This window comes from Danio rerio, chromosome 21 (assembly GCF_052040795.2).
Source record: "Danio rerio strain M-AB ecotype USA chromosome 21, GRCz13ab, whole genome shotgun sequence".
NCBI lineage: Eukaryota > Metazoa > Chordata > Actinopteri > Cypriniformes > Danionidae > Danio > Danio rerio.
The window spans coordinates 51,153,634-51,176,794 of record NC_141041.1 but is presented as its reverse complement, the minus strand read 5'-3'; the positions used below and the strand labels follow the sequence as shown (position 1 = coordinate 51,176,794).

General features: G+C 37.8%; 2 protein-coding genes across 3 annotated transcripts in view; both read right to left on the bottom strand.

The window, feature by feature from the left end:
* The window catches only part of ddx46 (DEAD (Asp-Glu-Ala-Asp) box polypeptide 46), an 800,847-nt gene that overhangs the window by 382,511 nt on the left and 395,175 nt on the right, over nt 1-23,161 (bottom strand). The gene's annotated exons all lie outside the window — the stretch shown is intronic.
* On the bottom strand, nt 3,705-14,829 carry LOC137488873 (uncharacterized). Of its 2 annotated transcripts, XM_087302004.1 has the most exons (12): nt 14,779-14,829; nt 13,627-13,718; nt 12,063-12,091; nt 10,440-10,461; nt 10,295-10,322; nt 10,120-10,180; nt 7,552-7,695; nt 7,278-7,471; nt 6,829-6,932; nt 6,633-6,751; nt 6,000-6,164; nt 3,705-4,641 (listed from the first exon to the last, which is right to left on the bottom strand). In XM_087302004.1, exons 2-12 carry the CDS (start codon nt 13,691-13,693, stop codon nt 4,627-4,629), a joined length of 948 nt encoding a protein of 315 aa, XP_087158130.1. In that variant the 5' UTR covers nt 13,694-13,718; nt 14,779-14,829; the 3' UTR covers nt 3,705-4,626. The 2 variants fall into 2 exon arrangements, with proteins under 2 accessions (XP_087158130.1, XP_087158129.1); XM_087302003.1 differs by lacking the exon at nt 3,705-4,641 and having other exon boundaries at nt 5,150-6,164.

Genomic DNA, 23,161 nt, shown 5'->3' with positions numbered 1-23,161 from the left:
GGGCTACGGTCAGGGTCGGGTACTAAAATCATGGTCAAACAAAAGGAAAGGCAACATTCCCATTTCAGAGTACAACACAAAATGTCCCGGGCTATCTTGTTTTAACAATTTCCTAAACAAAGCGGAACAGCTGCGCGCTTGCCATCTCATGGATGGGAACGTACCTGCGAGGTCTGGGTGAGAACCGTCAAGAACTGGTCCACATCCTGGAAAGCATTGCTGCCGTCAAGACGCTCAAAGACCATGGTGATCAGATCTGCGTTGTTCAGCGCTCCAGATGTTAGGGTCAGCTGAGCAACTTGAGAGGCACTCAGAAGGTCCAGTGCCTGGAACTGCAGAAGAGAAAACAACAACAACAACGTCTGTAGAAACAACGTGCTTGCTCAAAGCAGTCACCAGAACAACCAAGTGGCACGGTGGGCTCCTTACACTCCCAAATGCCTCGTTGAGTGCACGCAGGTCTTGGTAGTCCACGTAGACAGAGAATTTGCCAAAGCTCTCTTCAAGCCAAACACTGAGGCTGCTGGTGTCGGACCCACAGGTTGAGCCTGCGACAGGGACGTGCAAAAGAGACTCGTTAGGACGGACGAAGATGCACAGACACCAAGAATTGCTATTTAATTTAGCCCACAAGACAAACAAGCGCTGCCTATGCTGGACCTACCTGATGCCTGACTCTGCTTTAGGTAGCCCAACAGGACTGCGGTGAGCTCCTGCTGTCTCAGCGATGTCATCTGCTCAAAGTGGCTGCTCAGAGCCCCGACGCTAGATTGGATCAAAACACGGCAGAAGAAATCTAAGCATGACGCAGAAAACTGAAAACATTGCAGAGCTGGCTAGCATATGGAAATCGTTACGTACATGATGTGGTATGCGTCACAGTCGGTATATGATGTTACTGTCTGGAGCATCTCTGCAGTCAAGCTGGAAAGGACCGGACTCAGTTTCAGCGTGAACCAGGAAATCCAGTCGTAGCTCGTGAACTCGGCGAAATAAAGGCGGATGATTTGGAAGGTTCCATTCATCATGATGTCTCTCACCACAGGGCTGATGTTCAAAACCTAGAGGTGATGAAAAGCAAAGAGAAAAGCAAATGTTTCCATCACCGAGTACGCAACAGAAACTCTTGGGCTATGTTGGGCTACGGTCAGGGTCGGGTACTAAAATCATGGTCAAACAAAAGGAAAGGCAACATTCCCATTTCAGAGTACAACACAAAATGTCCCGGGCTATCTTGTTTTAACAATTTCCTAAACAAAGCGGAACAGCTGCGCGCTTGCCATCTCATGGATGGGAACGTACCTGCGAGGTCTGGGTGAGAACCGTCAAGAACTGGTCCACATCCTGGAAAGCATTGCTGCCGTCAAGACGCTCAAAGACCATGGTGATCAGATCTGCGTTGTTCAGCGCTCCAGATGTTAGGGTCAGCTGAGCAACTTGAGAGGCACTCAGAAGGTCCAGTGCCTGGAACTGCAGAAGAGAAAACAACAACAACAACGTCTGTAGAAACAACGTGCTTGCTCAAAGCAGTCACCAGAACAACCAAGTGGCACGGTGGGCCCCTTACACTTCCAAATGCCTCGTTGAGTGCACGCAGGTCTTGGTAGTCCACGTAGACAGAGAATTTGCCAAAGCTCTCTTCAAGCCAAACACTGAGGCTGCTGGTGTCGGACCCACAGGTTGAGCCTGCGACAGGGACGTGCAAAAGAGACTCGTTAGGACGGACGAAGATGCACAGACACCAAGAATTGCTATTTTATTTAGCCCACAAGACAAACAAGCGCTGCCTATGCTGGACCTACCTGATGCCTGACTCTGCTTTAGGTAGCCCAACAGGACTGCGGTGAGCTCCTGCTGTCTCAGCGATGTCATCTGCTCAAAGTGGCTGCTCAGAGCCCCGACGCTAGATTGGATCAAAACACGGCAGAAGAAATCTAAGCATGACGCAGAAAACTGAAAACATTGCAGAGCTGGCTAGCATATGGAAATCGTTACGTACATGATGTGGTATGCGTCACAGTCGGTATATGATGTTACTGTCTGGAGCATCTCTGCAGTCAAGCTGGAAAGGACCGGACTCAGTTTCAGCGTGAACCAGGAAATCCAGTCGTAGCTCGTGAACTCGGCGAAATAAAGGCGGATGATTTGGAAGGTTCCATTCATCATGATGTCTCTCACCACAGGGCTGATGTTCAAAACCTAGAGGTGATGAAAAGCAAAGAGAAAAGCAAATGTTTCCATCACCGAGTACGCAACAGAAACTCTTGGGCTATGTTGGGCTACGGTCAGGGTCGGGTACTAAAATCATGGTCAAACAAAAGGAAAGGCAACATTCCCATTTCAGAGTACAACACAAAATGTCCCGGGCTATCTTGTTTTAACAATTTCCTAAACAAAGCGGAACAGCTGCGCGCTTGCCATCTCATGGATGGGAACGTACCTGCGAGGTCTGGGTGAGAACCGTCAAGAACTGGTCCACATCCTGGAAAGCATTGCTGCCGTCAAGACGCTCAAAGACCATGGTGATCAGATCTGCGTTGTTCAGCGCTCCAGATGTTAGGGTCAGCTGAGCAACTTGAGAGGCACTCAGAAGGTCCAGTGCCTGGAACTGCAGAAGGGAAAACAACAACAACAACGTCTGTAGAAACAACGTGCATGCTCAAAGCAGTCACCAGAACAACCAAGTGGTACGGTGGGCCCCTTACACTTCCAAATGCCTCGTTGAGTGCACGCAGGTCTTGGTAGTCCACGTAGACAGAGAATTTGCCAAAGCTCTCTTCAAGCCAAACACTGAGGCTGCTGGTGACGGATCCACAGGTTGAGCCTTCGACAGGGACGTGCAAAAGAGACTCGTTAGGACGGACGAAGATGCACAGACACCAAGTATTGATATTTTATTTAGCCCACAAGACAAACAAGCGCTGAATATGCTGGACCTACCTGATGCCTGACTCTGCTTTAGGTAGCCCAACAGGACTGCGGTGAGCTCCTGCTGTCTCAGCGATGTCATCTGCTCAAAGTGGCTGCTCAGAGCCCCGACGCTAGATTGGATCAAAACACGGCAGAAGAAATCTAAGCATGACGCAGTTAACTGAAAACATTGCAGAGCTGGCTAGCATATGGAAAGCGTTACGTACATGATGTGGTATGCGTTGCAGTCGGTATATGATGTTACTGTCTGGAGCATCTCTGCAGTCAAGCTGGAAAGGACTGGACTCAGTTTCAGCGTGAACCAGGAAATCCAGTCGTAGCTCGTGAACTCTGCGAAATAAAGGCGGATGATTTGGAAGGTTCCATTCATCATGATGTCTCTCACCACAGGGCTGATGTTCAAAACCTAGAGGTGATGAAAAGCAAAGAGAAAAGCAAATGTTTCCATCACCGAGTACGCAACAGAAACTCTTGGGCTAATTTGAGCTGTTGTATGTTTTTTTTTCCAAAAAGATTTCTTCAAATTAATGTTACACACTCTACTGTTTTTAGTGATGTATGAAGTCTTAGCTTGCAAATCCAAGTGTGCACACAGATTCTTTTGGAGAGACAAGCCTCAAGGCTAGTCCTTTACTGCATTTTACCTCTCTGAACTGAAAATAATTTGCAATATGTCAATGATAAGTCAAGTTTTCTATTTTAAATCAAAAGATTTTTGCTAAGTATATTTCATTCTTATGTAGTTTATCTAAAATCCTTTTTTCTAGATGTGTGAGTGGGGAATTCTGTTTTATTTCAACTGCATTGTCTTTACAAATATTGATTCAGTTTTTTCAAAGAAACTCATTTCTTGATTCCAGGATTAAAAGTATAATTTTTTTAAAAATAAAATTAATACATTGACAAATAAAGTAAGTAAGTAAGTAATGTGCATTTATATAGTGAATATATGGTGTATGGTTATACACCCAAAGCACTTTTACAATCATGAAACGAGTCTCACACCACCACCAGTGTGCAGCATAAAATCAATTATAACTTGAGCTTTTATTTAGAAATCAAGATTCATCAGACCAGGCAACGTTTTTTTAATCTTCTATTGTCCTATTTTGGTGAGTCTGTGTGAATTGTAGATTCAGTTTCCAGTTCTTAGCTTACAGGAGTGGTCCTTTGGTCTTAACAATGGCTGTTTCTCAATATGTGTTCTTTAGCGATCTTGCATCCTCCTGTTCTCATTTAACGTCATCATCAGTTACCAAAGTTCAGTTCCAATACTCAAAATCGCAAAAACGGAGGACGTGTAAAAACTTCTTGAATGCAGTCTTGAAATCGAGGATGCATGGATGCAGACTTAAGCACCAAACTCGCTCTAGAAGTCCCAGAACTCATTGCGACAGGAGGTGGGAGGTAAAGTCTAGATCGGATGCACAGCCAGCTGGAAATGTAGCTTGTAGCGGTAGTTCTACCAGGAAGACCTAAATGTCACATCACTCATCACAATCAGTTCCAACCAATAACCAAGAGACACAAGGAATATATAATCTGTCCATTCATTCATTTAGTTGCAGGCACAGACGCAGACGTTCACCCACCATCCTCCTCACCACCACCAGGGGGGAAAGCTCCGCCCCTGCCTTCGTCCTCAGCAGATGTAGCTGGATCTAAAAGCTTCCAAACCAAGATATGGACATGGCCTCAGCTTGTGAAATCCTGTTTCAGGATACTTTTGTTAAACAATAATAATCAATAAATGTAATTCAGTATCATAATTTTCTCCCTGGTGTTTCTGGTAGAAGTGCAATATGCACATTAATATAGCAACATTTTTTCTGACACTTTAAAACAATAATTCATATTTTTACATCACTGTGACAGATGGGTTTAGAGTTGGGATTGACGTTAAAATACACGTTGAAATACAATAAATGGGAAATTTCATAAATAATATGAATAATTCTCGTTAACTTCCGGCTGCATGCATATCCGATCTAGCAACAACTGAGGTTGGAAGTGCAGCATTTTATATAGGTTTATTATTAAAGATTAGAGATATAACTTATTTGTCTCAGGAGTTTCCCTAGTTTCACACAGGACGCGTTCTCTATTCTCGTTCTCCCGAGTTCGTTCTTCCGAGGACACCTGGCAAGACCGGTCTTTAGAAGAACGTAAGTCCGTTCTCTGCGTTCTTTGAATTGAGAAACAGCCAATGTCTACATGCCTAAACGCATTGAGCTGCTGCCATGTGATTAACTGATTAGAAATTTACGTTAATGAGCAGTTGGACAGGTGTACCTAATAAAGTGGTCGGTGAGTGTGTATACTGCTCAGTGAACACTTTACTCACTGAAAGCCTGCTCTCAATGGTAGCCTATATTTACTGATCTGTTAACACTTTACTGGCTGAAAACCTGTGCCTGATGGTATGTTTACTGCTCTGTGAACACTTTTACTGAAAATCTACAATTGATCGTATATACTGCTCTATCAACACTCGACTGCCTGAAAATATAAAAAAGTAAAATATTGCACAAAAAATTAACACTTTGATGCCCACAAACTTGTGTTGAAGGACTGGCATTTAGATCTAGTTTTCTTTTTGTATATTTAACCATTGAAATGTACTTTAAACTTACACGAAATTCCCAGTATTAATATTAAATTTGGTAAAGCCTTTTAATTGTATGATTTTTTTTAATGAGTTTTTTATATGAGTAAACTTGCGTTGTGGATTAATTGTTAATTTCTACTTTTTCACCCAATTTGATTTTACTTTAAAGTAAATGTCTTTTAACTTGCTTTATAGCACTGTTAAATATGTCTTGGAAAACATTTTTAAAAGAAATAAAATATAATCTAACAAAAGTTTGGGTTGTTCTTGATTGTTTATACTTCATCCACACTTTTCTATGTGACTTCATTAAAATTAATTGTTGCTATAAGAAATGCATAATTTTCTGGTCAATGTCTTCGTATTGAGGATATTCTGCAGTACTCTTGGTTAAAGTTTGTCCAGAATCTGAAATCTGTCAATAGAAATAATGAATTTGACATTAGTCAGTTGATCTTACCTTAGACCGAATTAGGGTCCAGAAAAACTCATCAGTGTTCTGGAAAGCATTGCCTGTTTGTAAACGGTCAAAAATGATCCCGATCATATTGACACTGTTCAGAGCTCCGGATGTCACAGTAAACTCTGCCACCTCAGACGGACTCAGTAAGTCAAGATAATCCAGCTGCAAAGTACAAGAATCATCAACCAGAGTTCCTGTGCATCATACGCTGCTTTTCTTACTTAGAGTTTTTGTCTTGTTTTTAGTCCAAATATCTAACAATTCTTGAATCAAGAAGCAGAACAAGCAAAACATTGATTTGTTTTAAAAAATAATGTTCGAATTAAGTGAGTTTTCACTTGAAACATACAAAAACAATCTGCCAATGGGATAAGAAAATATTCTAAATAATGTCAAAACAAGATTACTTTGCTTACACTATTGTCAGATTATTTTACTTGTTTTAAGAATAAACTCACTTCATTTTGACTTTTAAATTCTATAAACAAGACAATGTTGTTAGCTTGTCTAGAAAATACTTCTTGGTTTAAGAATTTGTAGATATTTGGACTAGAAACCAGACAAAAACTCTAAGTAAGTAAATCAGTGTAATAGTTGTTGTCGTATTATTATTTGCAGAACTTAAATCACCTCAGTGAACTGGTTGTTGAGCGTCTGCAGTTGTGCAAGTGTGGCATGTTTAGAGAATATCCCAAAATTGATCCGCAGCCATTCATTGCTCGTGAGGATGTTTGAGAGGCAACCTGGATCTGTGAATATATGCAGCCATGAAAGCCAATCCTCCATGCAATCCCTCAATAATGTTTGTCAGTTAATGTCTGGGTACCTGTTATGTCTGTCCTGGACAGATATGAGTAAATGAGATGAGTGAAGATCAGCTCCTTCTGCTGGTCTGAGATCAGTGCTGCTTCTCTGCTGAGAACCTTCACACTAAAAACACATTAGTCATCCCTATTAGTGATCATTCAGCTGATGTGCACACTGCAAAAAATGCTTTTGTCTTTCTATCTGCCAATGGGGTAAGGAAGGTAAAGTTATTTCAAAGCGAAAACAAGATGATTGCGCTTACCCTATTGGCAGGTTACTTTCCTTGTTTAAAGAAATGTTTACTTATTTCTAAAAACTAGACAATGTGTTTTGCTTGTCTAGAGAATGCTTCGTGATTTAAGAATTTGCAGATATTTGGATTAGAAACAAGACAAAAACTTTTTTTTTTGCAGTGTAATTATTAAATGCAAACATGCGTTATCTTGTCTTCCTCAAAATGTCACGTACATCACTTGAAAGGCTTGGCAGGGGAATTTCATCTGACTCAGTTGTGCCAGAATCTCCTCATTGACATATGGAAGAACAGGCAGAAACTTCACATACACCCAGTACTCAACAAACGATAGATCGTGGATTGCTGTTTCAGTGAGATCATCCACAGAAAGAAAGGCAGCAGCCACACTGATGTTTAACTCTGGGTTCTGGAAAAGACAAAAAGCTGTGGTTCATCTCACACAGAGACACATATAACAGAAAGTGCTTGAATTAGAGGGTTACAAACCAGCTCCACAGATAGACTGAGCGCTAACTGGAGGATTTGTCTGATCTGCATGTTAAGCCATTGCAGTTTAGCACTGGAGACGTTTCCATCGTTCATCATCTTGCACAACGCTTGACCGCTCATATTGGCCGTGGCACTGATCACCTTTAAAGGGGAGAATTAAAGGACATCTATTTTACCCATTTTACGAGATGTAAGATAAGCATTTGTTGTCTCCAGAATGTGTCTGTAAAGATTCAGCTCAAAATACCCAACAGATTATTTGTTATACAATGTAGAATCTGCCCATTTTGTCTGTGTCTGGTGGGCAGTGTAGCTGTTTCGTAGCCTGTGGCTTTAAATGCAAATGAGTTGGTTCTCCCTAACTACCTTTCCAAATGCACATCTGCTTCTCATGCATTATGTCAGATAAACGGCAGTCAGTGACAGAGACAGACACAGAGCTGACATACAGCTCATTAGTCAAGACTCCAAGTAAGTTTATGTGATGTATTGGTGGAGTCTATTCAAGCCTTTCTGAAATGATGAGGCACACACGAATGCCGTTTGCAGTACACACACTCACACACATATACAGCTGAAGTCAGAATTATTCGCCCCCTGTTTATTTTTTTCCCAATTTCTGTTTAACAGAGAGCAGATTTTCTCCAACACATTTCTAATCATAATAGTGTTAATAACTCATCTCTAATAACTGATTTATTTTATCTATGTCATGATGACAGTAAATAATATTAGACTAGATATTCTTCAAGACACTAGTATTCAACTTAAAGAGACATTTAAAGGCATACATATGTAAATTATGTTTACTGGGCAGGTTAGGGTAATTAGGCAAGGTATTGTATAATAATGGTTTGTTTTGTAGACTATCAAAAACAAAATATCTTAAAGGGGCTAATAATTTTTTCATTAAAATGGGGTGTAAAAAATGTAAAACGGCTTTTATTCTGGCCGAAATAAAACAAGAAAGACTTTCTCCAGAAGAAAAAATATTATCAGACATACTGTGAACATTTTCTGAATCTGTTTAACATCATTTGGGAAATATTTAAAAAAGAAAAAAAATCTAAGGGGGGTGAATAATTCTGACTTCAACTGTATGTGCGTTTACTGACAGGTTAATTGCTTGGCAGATTTGTACAGTCTTTACTACATACACGCTCTGTTTTATAACATTTTATACTTATAAAACTAATAACTGAGGTGCAGCTGTTCAGAGTGTTTGAACTGATATTTTAACCACAGTGTCATTGATCCGTGGACAAGTGTAAATGTTATTATGGAGACATGGGGCCTGTCAGGCAATTTGGTGGGCAAGAATTTTTTTTCTATTTAAAGTCAGAAAAAAAAAAAAAAATTAAGACTTATTGTGTTTATATCACTCCAATATGAATGTGGACACACTATACTACACATAGTTCTGTCCAAACAGCTCACCAATTTGATTTTGCATTGTAGGTGCCCTTTCAGCCACTTAAACTCTGCATTGAACCATTGCTGAGTTATCATTACACAGTACCAATAATCTCCAATAAGTCATTGCCAATGCTGATTTAAAAGTCATATGTGCAAATAATTTCTCTGATTTACATAAGCAGATGCTGACACTACCAGTCTAAATGCTGAAATCAGTAAGATTTTGTTTTAGATTGCAAAAAAAAAAGAAATGTTGTTTTGTTTCGAGTCCAACTATCTAAATATTCTCAAATCAAGAAGCATTTCTTTGAAATAATGAGTCAAAATTAAGTAAGTTTTTCCTTAAAGCAAGCTAAATAATCTGACAATGGGGGAAGCAAAGTTATTTCCTTTTGACAGATTATTTTGCTTACACATTAGCTGATTACTTTGCATGTTTTAAGGAAAACAACGTGCTTAATTTTGGCTTATTTAAAAAAAAAAAAAGACAGGTTTTTGCTGGCCTAGAAAAAGCTTTTTGATTTAAGAGTGTTTACATATGTGGACTAGAAGCAAGACACAAACTCTAGGAAAGAAAGTCATATTTTTTTGCAATAAGGATGCAGAATAGGATTATACTTCATATCTACTTATGAACAGTAGTTAATAGCATGAATTGTGACCTAAACTAAAGTGTTACCATTCAGTTATTCATTTCCCTTCGGCTTACTCACTTTATTCATTAGGGGTCGCCTCAGCGGAATGAACTGCCAACTATTCCAGCATATGTTTTTACATCAGATGCCCTTCCAGCTGCAATTCAGTACTGAGAACAGTACCATACACACTCATTCACACACACACTCATACACTACAGCCAATTTAGTTCATCAATTCCCCTATAGAGCATGTGTTTGGATTGTGGGGAAAAACCATGCCAACACAAGGAGAACATTCAAACTCCACACAGAAACGCCAACTGAACCAGCCGGGACTCAAATCAGTGACCTTCTTGTCATAAGTGCTACCCACTGAGCTACCGTATCGCCCGAGTGTTACTATTAATATGTTAATGATTTCTGTCATTTTGGTAAAAGTGGTTTTGTGCTCCAGAGTCTCATGATAATGTTCACTGGCAGCTGTTTGGTGTTATTTTGGGTAGGATCTTACCACTGAGGCTGCATGGTTCGTCTGTGCTGAGTTGCATGTTTGCATGGAGACATTGACAGTCCTGTTTGGGAGCAAATAAATGAAATATAAAATGAATGAATAAAGAAGAGAAGGCATCACAATGAAGCTGCAAAGACCATGACAACTCAGGACAATGATATTGATTATGTCTGACCTGTTCGCAGTGTCAATCTGCTGTAATTCTGCAGGGAAAGAGATTGAAAATCACAGAATGTTCAGCTTGTGAATTTAGTTACACAAGAATTGTGCTGTGGTATCAAAATTGAGATAATATTAATAAAGAGGGGGTTTGGAGTTACCTCTAAATTGAGTTGTAACATACTAAAGACAAAAACACAACAGTAATTCAGAAAAAAAATCACATTTTGAGATATACAGATTGATAATCCAACAGCAAGAGAAATCTTCTTCAAGACACATGTTACTGCACAGATCTAAATCTGTTCATAAGACTGTAATTAAACCCTTATAATCATGACATGAAACACATCATGAATATGAATGAGAGTTTATGCATGTCTATGACAGCCAGCATTAGGTGTCATTTGCTCAGTTATGTCATTTTAACTGCAAAGATGACATTGTTTAAGATATCTTTGTGACAACTTTCTCTGTTTCTCAATTTGGCATTACCAAGAGAACATAACATATCATAAATCTGTCATAAACATGACTGTCACGAGGCCATTATAATTGTGTCATGATCTTTATAAGTGACACAGTATTGACACTTTGAATGTCAAATTTGACATTCAAATTCTACATGTACCGCATGTCTTTGGACTGTGGGGGAAACCGGAGCACCCGGAGGAAACCCATGCGAAGGCAGGGAGAACATGCAAACTCCACACAGAAACGCCAACTGAGCCGAGGTTCGAACCAGTGACCCAGCGACCTTCTTGCTGTGAGGCGACAGCACTACCTACTGCGCCACTGCCTCGCCCTTAATGAGAAATTTTAATGACGATTTTTTTTCACTAATAAAAAAGTGATCAGAAAAATATTCATGACTATTATACTGGCCTTTTCAGAAATAATGAGTCAAATTCAAGTGAGTTGTTTCTTAAAACAAGCTAAATAATCTACCAATGAAGTAAGCTAAAAATTACTACAGTGCAAAAAGTGCTTTTCTTATTTTACGTTTCTAGTCCAAGTATCTAAAAATTCCTAAATCAAGAAGAATTCTCAAGACAAGCAAAACATTTAGTCTTGTTTTAGGAAATAATCTACCAAAATTAAGTGAGTTTTGCCTTAAAACAATCAAAATAGTCTGCCAATGGGGTAAGCAAAATCATTATTTTTTCTTTTGAGATAAGATTATTCTGCTTCCCGCACTGGCAGATTGTTTTGCAAGTTTTAAGGAAAAACTCACTTAAATTTGACTTTTGACATTTTTTTGTTTGCCTAAAAATGCTTAATTTAAGAATGTTTAGATCAGTGGTCCTCAAATTTTTTCATCAAGTACCACCTCAGAAAAAAATTGTCTCTCCAAGTACCACTAAAATGAGCAGTATTGAAATACAGTAGCGTAGTAGGCCCAGTAAAGCAGCTACAACTCTGCACAGTTAAAAAAACGTGGCAGATTACCTCAGAAATGGCTATATGTCATATATGGCATATTATTTACATAATATTTTATACATTTTTAAATGTGTGTAGCATGTACATGACATATTTCATTCCTCCGTGTACCACTACAAGGAAGCCTGCGTACCACTAGTGGTACACGTACCACAGTTTGAGAACCACTGGTTTAGGTATTTGGACTAGAAGTAAGATGAAGGATTTTCAGTGTGTAGCAACATCTCCAAGATGACGGGATAGCCTACTTGGAAAAACACCTCAAGTTTGCTAATGGAATTTTCCATGGTGTGAAGATTTTGCAGTTTGTTTTTAGTGATAATAATATTTGCTCTACTCACCTCTCCATGCACCACTGAAGTAAAGGAGCCTAAAGGAACAGATTCATTAAATCACTTATTTATGTATTGCATCTTGGGAAATCGACTGTGTGCCACATCTGACTTTGTTTATGTGATTTTAGCTTATTTTGTCATTCAGATTTACATCATTGATCTTTCGTGATGCATCAACTGTGTCTGATATAACCCATGTAAACAGTGAAGAAAGGTACAGAAAACAGCAACAGAAACCTTGTAATAAACTGGAGCACATTTTCTGTTATTTTCAGACTTATTTCTCTAGATATTATTTCTTATGCATTATATTATTGCAGACTACTAAAATGTCAATAAAAGTCACTTTGTTTAACTGTAGAGTTGAATTTTCAACATCAGAAGTGGACAGAGCACAGATGAACATGCCATAATGCAGTTCAACACGGCTAATAAACACAAAGCACTTGTGAATCACTAAATAGGACAAAAAGACAAAAGTTTCTGACTACAGTGTTTGATTTTGACAGGAGAGTTTGAGCACAGAAGGCAGTGTTTAGTTTTGAGTTCTGTATTTTATCTTTATATAGGTTACAGTCTAGCTGAGGACTGATCTGGTCAAATTAATTTGTACTAAAACAAAATCCTAATTGTTCTGTTGGCCAAACCACCCAGCTGGAAAAAAGGCTTTGCTTATGTGCATAGGTTTTGACGGTGTCGATATGTTTTGCTGCGATTAATTGCTGCAACGTTTATCATGATATACATCATTATCAAGATGTTAACCTCAAGCTGCAAATAAATGTTACTTTAACCAAAAAAGACCTTTTATTGCTTTATTGTATGGGCTCTAGATGTTCAGAGGAAACAAAGGTTTCAAAAAACTACAATTGCAAGAAGATGATTGAGTACAATAGACAATACTTTAAAACAAAAGTGTCATTAGTAATCATGAGATCATTCATTAAAATCCACAGTGAGAAAAACTGTTAATTTTGACTGGATTTCATCAGCTGTTAAAGGGACAGATCAGCAAAAGGACTCTCTTCTATTTAACACATAAGAAGATATTTCGAAGAATGCTGAAAACTCTCCCTTTAACTTAAACTAATAAAACAATTATGATTTGTCATTTGAATGTGTTGTCATTAACTAACCTGACCTAAACTAGGATGAATAAATGCTTAGTTGTCATTACACTGTTCTAAAGATTAACTAATAATGAATTAGTCCTCTGAAGTGATATTGTTTGCTGTTTTTGTCAGGTCTGTAGCCTGTGTCAACCTAACCAGACTATGTAGTTTTTTAAGCAGGGGACTGACTGAAAGATTACATTATAAATATTTAGCCATTACAGGATTTATGGTCCAGGATTTTTCCTGACAAATATTAGTCGAACAAAGAGACCTGAAGCGTTCACATTTTAATTTCTCAAGCGCTGGAAGACTATTTCACGTCTCCTGTCTGTGTATTAGTGTGAATTCACAGTCAGTCTTTCCTCCAGTAGGTGAACAGATACTGTCAGTGTAAGTCAATAAATCATCCATGAAGGCTGCATTTCAGAAGCACACATTCATTCGCTGTTACTCACCACAGAAGAGAACAAGCAGCACCAGAGCTTTGTCGGTGAGCAGTTTTTTTCTTGTCGTTGGCGTCATCTTGTCATTTCATATTGTTTAGAAGCTAGAATGGCACAATCAGAAATTCAATCAACATATTAAATGTCAAGAGTTGACATGTCTTACAGTCCTGATATGTAAGAGGTTTATACAGAGGAATTAACTTCTGTTTGTTTAATGTGTTAATACACACAGTCTTTCAGATTAAATGAAGGTCTACACTATACTGAAGAAAACCAGCAGCAACCATCACAAAAGTTTACACTTTAGGTATCATTGAAAACAAGCGATCACATTTTGTAAAATGTACTGTTTGTATGTCTTTTAGGACATATTCCATTTGTAAATATTTATTAGTTTAACGTGCTTTAGTTATGTTTATGTTAGTGTTTAGTGCTTTATTTATCAGTTTAACTTGTCACTTTGGATAAGAGTATCTGCTAAATGAATAAATGTAAAGGCAAAAATGTATTTATTTTAAAATAATTATTTCAATGACCAGAAGAGACCTACGAACCAGTATAATTTCCTACAGAGCAAATAAAGATGTACAAATTCTACGATGGCTTCTATTATTTCTCTTGTTTGTTCAACATTATGGTCTTTTTTCAGCAAAGGTCGATCAGTTAAATCACATTTATTATGTCATAAAATATTTCAAATTAATACCACCCTTTGACCTGTTATATATGTTTACAATACACATGTTTATGTATATTTAAAATATATAAATTAACATTTGCATTTCTGTTCACATAAGCACAACCTCGATGAACATAATAATCTGCCACAACCTGAACCACCATCCGCAAATACTAAACAGAAGTAAATGTTACGAAAATCTGCTTGTTAGTAGTTTAGCACCCAAAAACCAGCACCAGAAGTAATTCTGCCTCTTTCTGCCTACTGAAAGAAAATGAATGCTTACTGAAAATAGATCTGCAGATAAACACATATTGCTGCTGCTGATCATGATGAAGGTGATTTCAAATCTCCTCTCTTAAATATTTATTTCAGCAGTTTCCTGAGCTCATTTTATTGATTTGACCTTATATGCATTTAAACAGATTTCCTACTGTTCAGATTTAGTCAGTGATCATAGAATTGAAGGTGAGATTTCTTACCTGTACTCCGCTGAGTGTGTGTGCATATGTGTGTGTGTGTTTGTTTGTTTGACTTTAGGCACTTACCCTCAATAAGTTTGGCAGGTGTAGAGTCACACCTGCAGGAATCATCACATAAATATTCATCTGCATCTGATCTGTCAAGTGACATGTCACACCCATGAAGGATTATTACAGCATCATATCAGATGACAAGAGCGGCTTCATTGGTTATGAAGGTACCCTACAAAACATTATTAACTCATTCAGCATCACGGAGACCCACAGATACTGTACTGTATGTAAAATACTGTGGAATGTGATCAGTTTCCAAGAGAAATGTCAAGAATGCAGAATCCAGTTTGTGGGAAATCTCTAATTTAATGGCATGATTTTTACCTCCGTCATTTCCTTGATGCTGACATATTTTTTGAATGTTCTAGAAAATGAATTATATCATGGCTTACAAGATCCAACAATCAGCTGATCTGTGTCTGCCAATATGAAGATGAAGCCTGTCACAGCACTCCTATTCAAGCCATGTTTTTGTTATGCCTCATTAACTTTCTGACTATATCAGCTTGACCAAGTTATGAATTAAGTCTGAACTCACCTCATTACATTTTAGCAATCAACTGATAAAACCAGCAACAAGATCTTACGCATACTCCTCCAAGTCTGTTCCCTAACTCCTTTGGACACCATTCCCACTGCCACCACAACAAATCTGGATCCATTCTCAGGCCCAGTTCAGTCTCTCACTCTGAGGATGTTAATGTTTGGGTGTTGGAGGGTTCTACTATGGATATCATCCTGGGATGTGGATAAATAGACATTCTCCAACAATAGGGCTGTAGTCAAGTCCACCTTTCTCAAGTTCAAGACAAGTTAGAGTTCAAAGATTTCATCCAAATGTGTTTGGGGGAGGTAGAACTCGAGTAAAGACAGTGATTTAACCTTTTCAGCACATGTTAAAGAGAGATGACTTTTTTTTTTCAGAGGGGATTACATTGGTGGGGAAACATCAACTCTGCCCATGCTAACTCTCTGCCCTTGCCACCTCTTCATTATTGTTCGCATCAATGATGTCCTCATCTACCAAACCACCATCTGTTCCTCAATCATGCCATGAATCCTATGGGGATCCATATTTATAATCACAAGATACAAGCACTTGTTCAGGTTTGGCATTTCTATCAATGCTTTATACTTCACTTCAGTGAAGCCTTATGATAGCTCCACTCAATTTGCTCCTCATTAATAAACCCAAGTCACTTTTCTGGATCTCAAAGCCATCAAATCCATCCAGCAGTTGAAACAAGTCGTGTGTTCAGCGTTAGGGCTCACCCTGTCTGATTCATCTCACCCCTTCATCATAGAAATGGATGACCCTACCATTTGAGCAAAAGTCGTAAATTCCCAATACAACCCAAATCCCCGACCCTTTATTTATGTGCTTAAGCAGCAGAGCAAAATGTTCACATTGGTCATTGGGATCTTCTAGCCATCAAACTGACACTAGAGGAGTAACAAGTCATCACTACTCACCTTAATCTAGAGTACATCCAGAAACATCCATTCAAACACCTCAACTTCCATCAATGCCAGTCGGACCTGCTCTTCTGTAGATTCAACTTTACCATATACCAACCTGGAAGGAGATATGTCAAAGCGTATGCACTCTCCTATTCATTCATCATCTCACTCTGTTTTTACCTCTTCACCCATACTCCTGCTGGGCCCTGATTGAAACTCTGGGTACCAAATGAACAGATCTACATCCATTCGTCACTTTGTCTTAGCCCTCTGAACTTCTGGACTTCATTAGTCTCTAGGTCCTGAACACCTAGGCAGCTAGTGAATAGTTATGGGAAGTTCAAGGGCCCTATCATACACCCGGCGCAATGAAAAAGAATTAAAATATTATGGATATATATATATATATATATATATATATATATATATATATATATATATATATATATATATATATATATATATATATATATATATATATATATATATATGTATGTATATATATATATATATATATATATATATATATATATATATATATATATATATATATATATATATGATATAATAAGGATATAAATATAAATATAAATATAAAGAATTAAAATATTACAAAACATATTATTTTCTCGCCTACATGAATTTTAAAACCACTGCCTTAAATCCTTCATCTCGGGAGGCTTTTTCAGTTCATTCAATTTGCTTTTGTATAATGTTATTATTATTATTATCAGTATTATTTATTATATTCATATTTATATTTGTTTTATTAAAAACAAGCTTAGATTTGTCCACCTGTCAGGTTTTAGACCATATTGGGTATAGCATGTGCTTTTGGAAATAAATAATGACCACACTTTGTTATTATTGTTCTTTTATTAGTTTGCTGGAAATTAGAACTGAATTTAGAAATAGTTTTGAAACAAATATTTGCGCTTAACAAACAAAATTAATTATTTATAGACTAATTGATGTCTGTGTGTATAGGTGTCCCTATCCACGAGAGCAAAAGCGAAAGTGAACTTATTTAACGTCCTGTAATTAGCGAATACGCTTATGGCGCGACGCAGCTGGCTCTTAAAGGGAATGGGAGATGAGACTCTGATTGGTTTATTCTCAAAACACACCTATAACTCATTAAGAAAATAAACTCAAGTCTTTTAGACCATGTGCCACGGCACAAAGCGGATTTTCCCGTCCTCATATTAGCACATATGGATTCTGACACGCCCTGAATGCGTTTGCGCCCTGCGCTTTCCGTTTTGCGCATGGACCGTCAAAATAGAGCCCCAAATCTTTTTCACAAAGCAGATCTTTCACCAGATTCTCTCATTTAAGCCCTCAGTTAATCCACACTGCAGCATTAATCACTTGTCCATGTCTGTTTCAGACTCTCATACTATTTGTGTTTGGTTCACCTGCTGATTCACATAAGCGCAGTATTATCAGTGACCGGTTCTCAAATCTGATCTCAGTGTACTGTTCTAGTAAGAGAAAAACTCGAGGACGTTTGTTAAAAAGCTTGTTAAAAAGTAAGTAAATTGTGGATTAGTCCCTACTGGTAATTGGTTCGATTTGGTGAACTGATGCAACCAGCTAAAAACAATGATTCTTTTGCTATCGGCAATCACTAGTAGTGAATCCTCTTGCTCTTCCAGAACAGTTACATATGGTGTGATATGGCTTATGAGATTTCTCAGAAGATCACAGGGTGTTCACTGCACCAACACCTCTTGTTAACTGTATCAAGGAAAGCTGGTTTGTCTCTGTGTTTTTCGCAGTCTCTGGTTCCACGTCAGGGTAGATTTCATCACAGATCTCCCATCCTCAGATTCATTTACTAGTTTTCTTGTGGCTCTTTATCAGTTCTTCAGGGCCAGTAACTCAATCCCCTCACAGTTCCCAAATCCCAGCTCATGCTGAATGGAACTTACAAAGCTTCACGTTGTTATTGATCTGAACTGGAATTTTGACTTGGAGCTGACGTCCTGTCTTTTAGAGCAGCTTTACTCAATGATGAACTGTTTTTACAGATGGCTTTCTATAACTCATTGAGCTAAGCACTGGAAGCATAACATATGACAACCAGCAGTCAGAGATATCTGCATTTTGTACATATTCAGTTCTATTTTCAGCCTGTGATAAAAGCCAACAAACTGGTATTTCAATCAGATGGTTCGACATCCTCAGGAGAAACTGAATGTTCCTCAGCAGCGTCACACTGCTTTTTAAATGCACTGACGGAGCCAAAATTGTGATTAACATGTTTCGAATGCAGGGCGTGAGTGAATGTGGCACACGAGAAAACAAAGGACAGCGGTCTCCTATCATCAATATTTGCGTAATCTTTTATTATTTGATTTGAATTGTTTGTATTATTTATTACTGTTTTGTTTTAATATTATACTTATAACTGCATTACCAAACTGTGATTAAATATAGCAATTGTTAATAAAATTGCACTTTGGAATTGAATATTGCATGCGTTTCATTGTCTTTTAAATATTATTGATTCACCATTAAAGGAACAGGCTCTCGTGAAGCAAGAGCTGTGAATCATTTTAGACCTCTTCATTTATTTAAAAGGCTATTTGCATGTCTTTCAGCCCATTTACTGCATGCAAGAAGTTAGTAAAATAAAGCTGGTAGCATCAAGGTGCATGCAACATTAATTGGGAAAAAAACATGGGCAAAAAAAAGTGCCCCAGTAAAAGCTTTAAGATAAGATTTTCTTTATGCAAGTGTATTAGTTTAGGTATGTTATCCCAGAATAAAGTATTTATTCTGGGATAACATCTCTAAGCAGCGGATGCCCTTCCAGCTGCAACCCATTACTGGGAAACATTTAGACACACTCATTCACACTCATACACTACAGACAATATTTGCATGCCCAATTTACCTGTACCGCATGTGTTTGGACTGTGGGGGAAATCGGAGCACCCGGAGGTAACTCACGCGAACACAGGGAGAACATGCAAACTCCACATAGAAACACCAACTGACCCAGCCAAGGCTCGAACCAGCGACCGTCTTGCTGTGAGGTGAACCACTGCATCACCACATTAGGTAATAAAATATACATTATATTATTTCAGACGACCAAAATGCCAATAAAAGTCACCATGTTGAACCATAGAGTTGAGTTTTCAACATCAGAAGTGGACAGAGCAGAGATTAACATCCCATAATGCAGTTCACCACCGCGAATAAACCCAAAATATTTCAGAATCGCAAAATACAGAAACCATACAATTTCTACAAATATTTTCTTTGTGGTTTTTACAGGCCGATGTATAACAAAAGACTAGATTATAATATTAGCATACCTCTTTCACTCTCAGTTTATTACTTATAAATTAGGCCCAGACAAAATCATTAAACACAGAACTTTGCAAAGTCCGTCATTCAATCTACTCATTTATCTATGTAGATTTGTGTAAATACATATATTTATTCAGATTATATATACATTTCAGTAATATGAAATTATATGCAAATATTCTTTTATGATTTATGCATAATACAGTTTGTTTACCGAACCAGTGTCATTGACAATTGACAAAGACACAAATTAAACATTTTAATATCTAACAAAAGTGTTTTTAAGAGTTGTGTTTTTGTCTGTGTTATTGTCTTTTTGTGTGTATCACACATTTACAGTAGTAAATATAAACACAAATATATTTTGGATGCGATTTCTCTTTTTCCAGCACTAGTAGAAGCGCATTCGGCCACATGTGTGTTCACACTATACAGCCTGTTGTGCTTTTGACCACTTCTGGATGCGGTCCAAAGTAGATAATCCCAAAACCTTTCACAGCTGTACTTAGTGTTGTCTACTTCTGATTGAATCTTCAAAATCTTAACACCAGGTGTCAACAGGGTCTTTGTTTAATCTGTTGTCATAAAAAGACATCTCAAACAATGTCAGCTTTGCCTTTAAGATGACACCTCTGAGAAAATGACAGTAAATGACAGCTGTCACAAGCAATCATAAACTCTCATACTAATAATGATGTGTCATGTCATGAGTATACAGGTGTCTTTTGAACAACCCTGTCAAGTAAAGTGTTAACAAATGTCTTTATTCCGCAGTTTCTTCACTCCTGCTTTATTCAGCAGTGTGTGTCTGTGAGAGCTCCTCCACATGCATGTGTTGTTTTAATGTGAGAGCATGAGTGTATTACTGACACTGACAGATGCTTTCATTTCACACATTCCTTGAGGATCAACAAATGGGTTTTTATGTTGACGATAAAACCAAAATTGAAAATATTTATATCACCACCCCAAACTATTTTTAAATCCTGTGTTGCAGAGACAAGATCAAATACACATTGTCAAAATTGAGCTGATAAAGGCGTAAGTTACTGCTCAGTAGTGCTATATGTGCATACGGACATTTAAAACACAAATATTTCAAATATGTAACCACAGTATTTTAATGGAGTTTCTGCGCTCGTCTGCAGCGTTTTATATAATTTTACACTTGAACAACCAAATGAATCTCTGTTTATCTATTTTCCGCTCTATTTATCCCTCCTGATGACTTACGGGTCAAAAATGACCCAGACAGTCCAGACATTTTGGGTACAACTGTTGTCCTTCCAATCAATTTTGACGCATCGGCTTTAAATCATTTTTACACCACAAAAACTACTGGTGCACACACACACACACACACACACACACATATACACACACACACACACACACACACACACGCACGCACGCACATGAAGTTTGTTTATAAACTCATGTTGAGAGGATCACATGCTCATGATTGATCACAGCCGGTCCTGCATTATTCAATTCATGATTAACCAATCAGACGAATCCTAAGCCACTATAAATACCCTCAGCTCCACATCACAGCCATCTTCATTTTGAAGAATCCCCCCTTCCACCCCTACTCCTCCTGCTTTCCTAGATGGGTGGCCCAGTGGTTAGCACTGTTGCCTCTCAGCAAGAACGTCACTGGTTCTAGTCCTTACCAAGCCAGCCGACGTTTCTGTGTGGAGTTTACACGTTCTCCCCGTGCTCATGTGGGTTTCCCCTGTGTTCCCCCGGTTTCCTCCCACCGTCCAAAAACATGCAGCTTAAGTTAATTGACTAATCCACATCAGCACCATAGACAAGCTCCTAGTCAGTGGTTATCTTTTTAGAGCAAAAGTGTGCACTTCATTTAAATGATCATATCGCATTTTAGAGTTATGATTACGGCAAGCATTTGATATGTTTTTTCCTTCATAGCGAAAACACAGTTGTGCATGAAAATAAATGTTTACAGTGTCAGTATAACTACTCTAGCCTATGTATTGTTGAATATAATCTGATAATGGCAAATGTCTGATTTTACCAGTGAATAAATTTGTCTAATATGACAGATTGCAAGCATATATCTCAAACATAATAATTCAACATCAGAATTATTATTAGTAGAATTGAATTATTTATAAAAACCAGTAGACCTACACATTATATTATTATCGATGTTGTGCCATATGTTGGTTTTTACCATACCTTTATTTTACATCTACAGAATCGTGAGAAAATCGTGATCTTTATTTGAAGCAAATAAATCGCGATTCTCATTTTAGCCAGAATCGTGCAGCTCTAATTCACAGAGAGTGTGGTGAAGATCAGCTTGTTTCTTCATGCTGAATAGATTTGGGGATTGTAGTAATTGATCTTCTTCATATTACAGGTTTAGTGAAGGCAGCTCAATCTGACCCAAAGAACATCATAATGAATACTGAATTCTCCGGCAACAGGAGAGTTAACTAGGTATGTTTTGATTACAATACATTATTGATGCTGTACAAGCAATCTTAAGAAATTGAAGATAGTCCCATCAGTGTTTCACCTGAAGCTCATCAGTGGCTGAAAATCAGTGCAGTGCATGAAGCCCATTCAGCAGGAGGAAACCAGATCACAACATGTCTTTGACAGTGATAAGAAGCTGTCAGAACTGAGATTTATTTTCACTATATACTGTACATCCTGGGGACTTTTTTTTTTTTTTTAACCTCAAAGAATGTAGGAAATGAAGACATCTCGGTAATGTTCTCGGTAATACACGGTTTCATAACTCTCACATGTTTATTTTAGTAAATTCACACTTTCGCATTAAACAAACTGCACAAAGCATTCAAGCAGACATTAAGACTGACCCACTGGAGCCACATACAAACTGCAACGATATTTTCACTCCCTTTCTGAACCGTCATCATCGCTTCGCATTGTCAATAAAGAGAGAGAAAGCCCTCACATATCTTCTACTGTGAGCACTCACATATATAATAAATTGTTTGTGTGATTTAATTTAACTATGACACAAATTGTTCGCCCATTTGAAATGCGTTTATGGTAAGTTTCTTATTTTTTTAGTTTAAAAGCAGTACACTAAGCAAACTTGACTCAAAATCTTATTTAAATTTAATGTATTTGTGTTGTGAGGGTCTGCAGAGTCTTGATTGGTTAATATTTTGTCTATTTGCATGTGATTTCTTAAGTTTCACGGCTGGTTATAAAAGTCATTATATTAAACTATTCATCTGACGCACAGTGTAATTTTGGGATCTCTTATAAAATGCATTACTCAATACAACACCGGCTGAGCCAGTTTGCTGAGATGACATTTTTCCACATGCTTGGCAGAGTCTGCTTCAATTTGAGCCAACTGTGACTAACACTGCACAGTCCTATTTATATTTCAGAGTATTACACATCAAAATAAACTTTTACTTTGCCTAGTTATGTTTAAAAAAGTTTTCAATTCAATTTATTTATAAAGCACTTTAAAACATTACAGTCGACCAAAGTGCTGACAACAGAGAGTATACAAACTTCAAAACACAAATAA

What these genes read in the sequence shown, in the direction of transcription:
- LOC137488873 (XM_087302003.1), bottom strand. Translation starts at nt 13,693, where the DNA reads ATGACGCCAACGACAAGAAAAAAACTGCTCACCGACAAAGCTCTGGTG. An exon ending in GTCCAGGACAGACATAACAG is followed by an intron (nt 6,752 to 6,828) that starts GTACCCAGACAT and finishes ATATATTCACAG; the next exon opens with ATCCAGGTTGCCTCTCAAAC. An exon ending in TCAACAACCAGTTCACTGAG is followed by an intron (nt 6,165 to 6,632) that starts GTGATTTAAGTT and finishes TGTACTTTGCAG; the next exon opens with CTGGATTATCTTGACTTACT.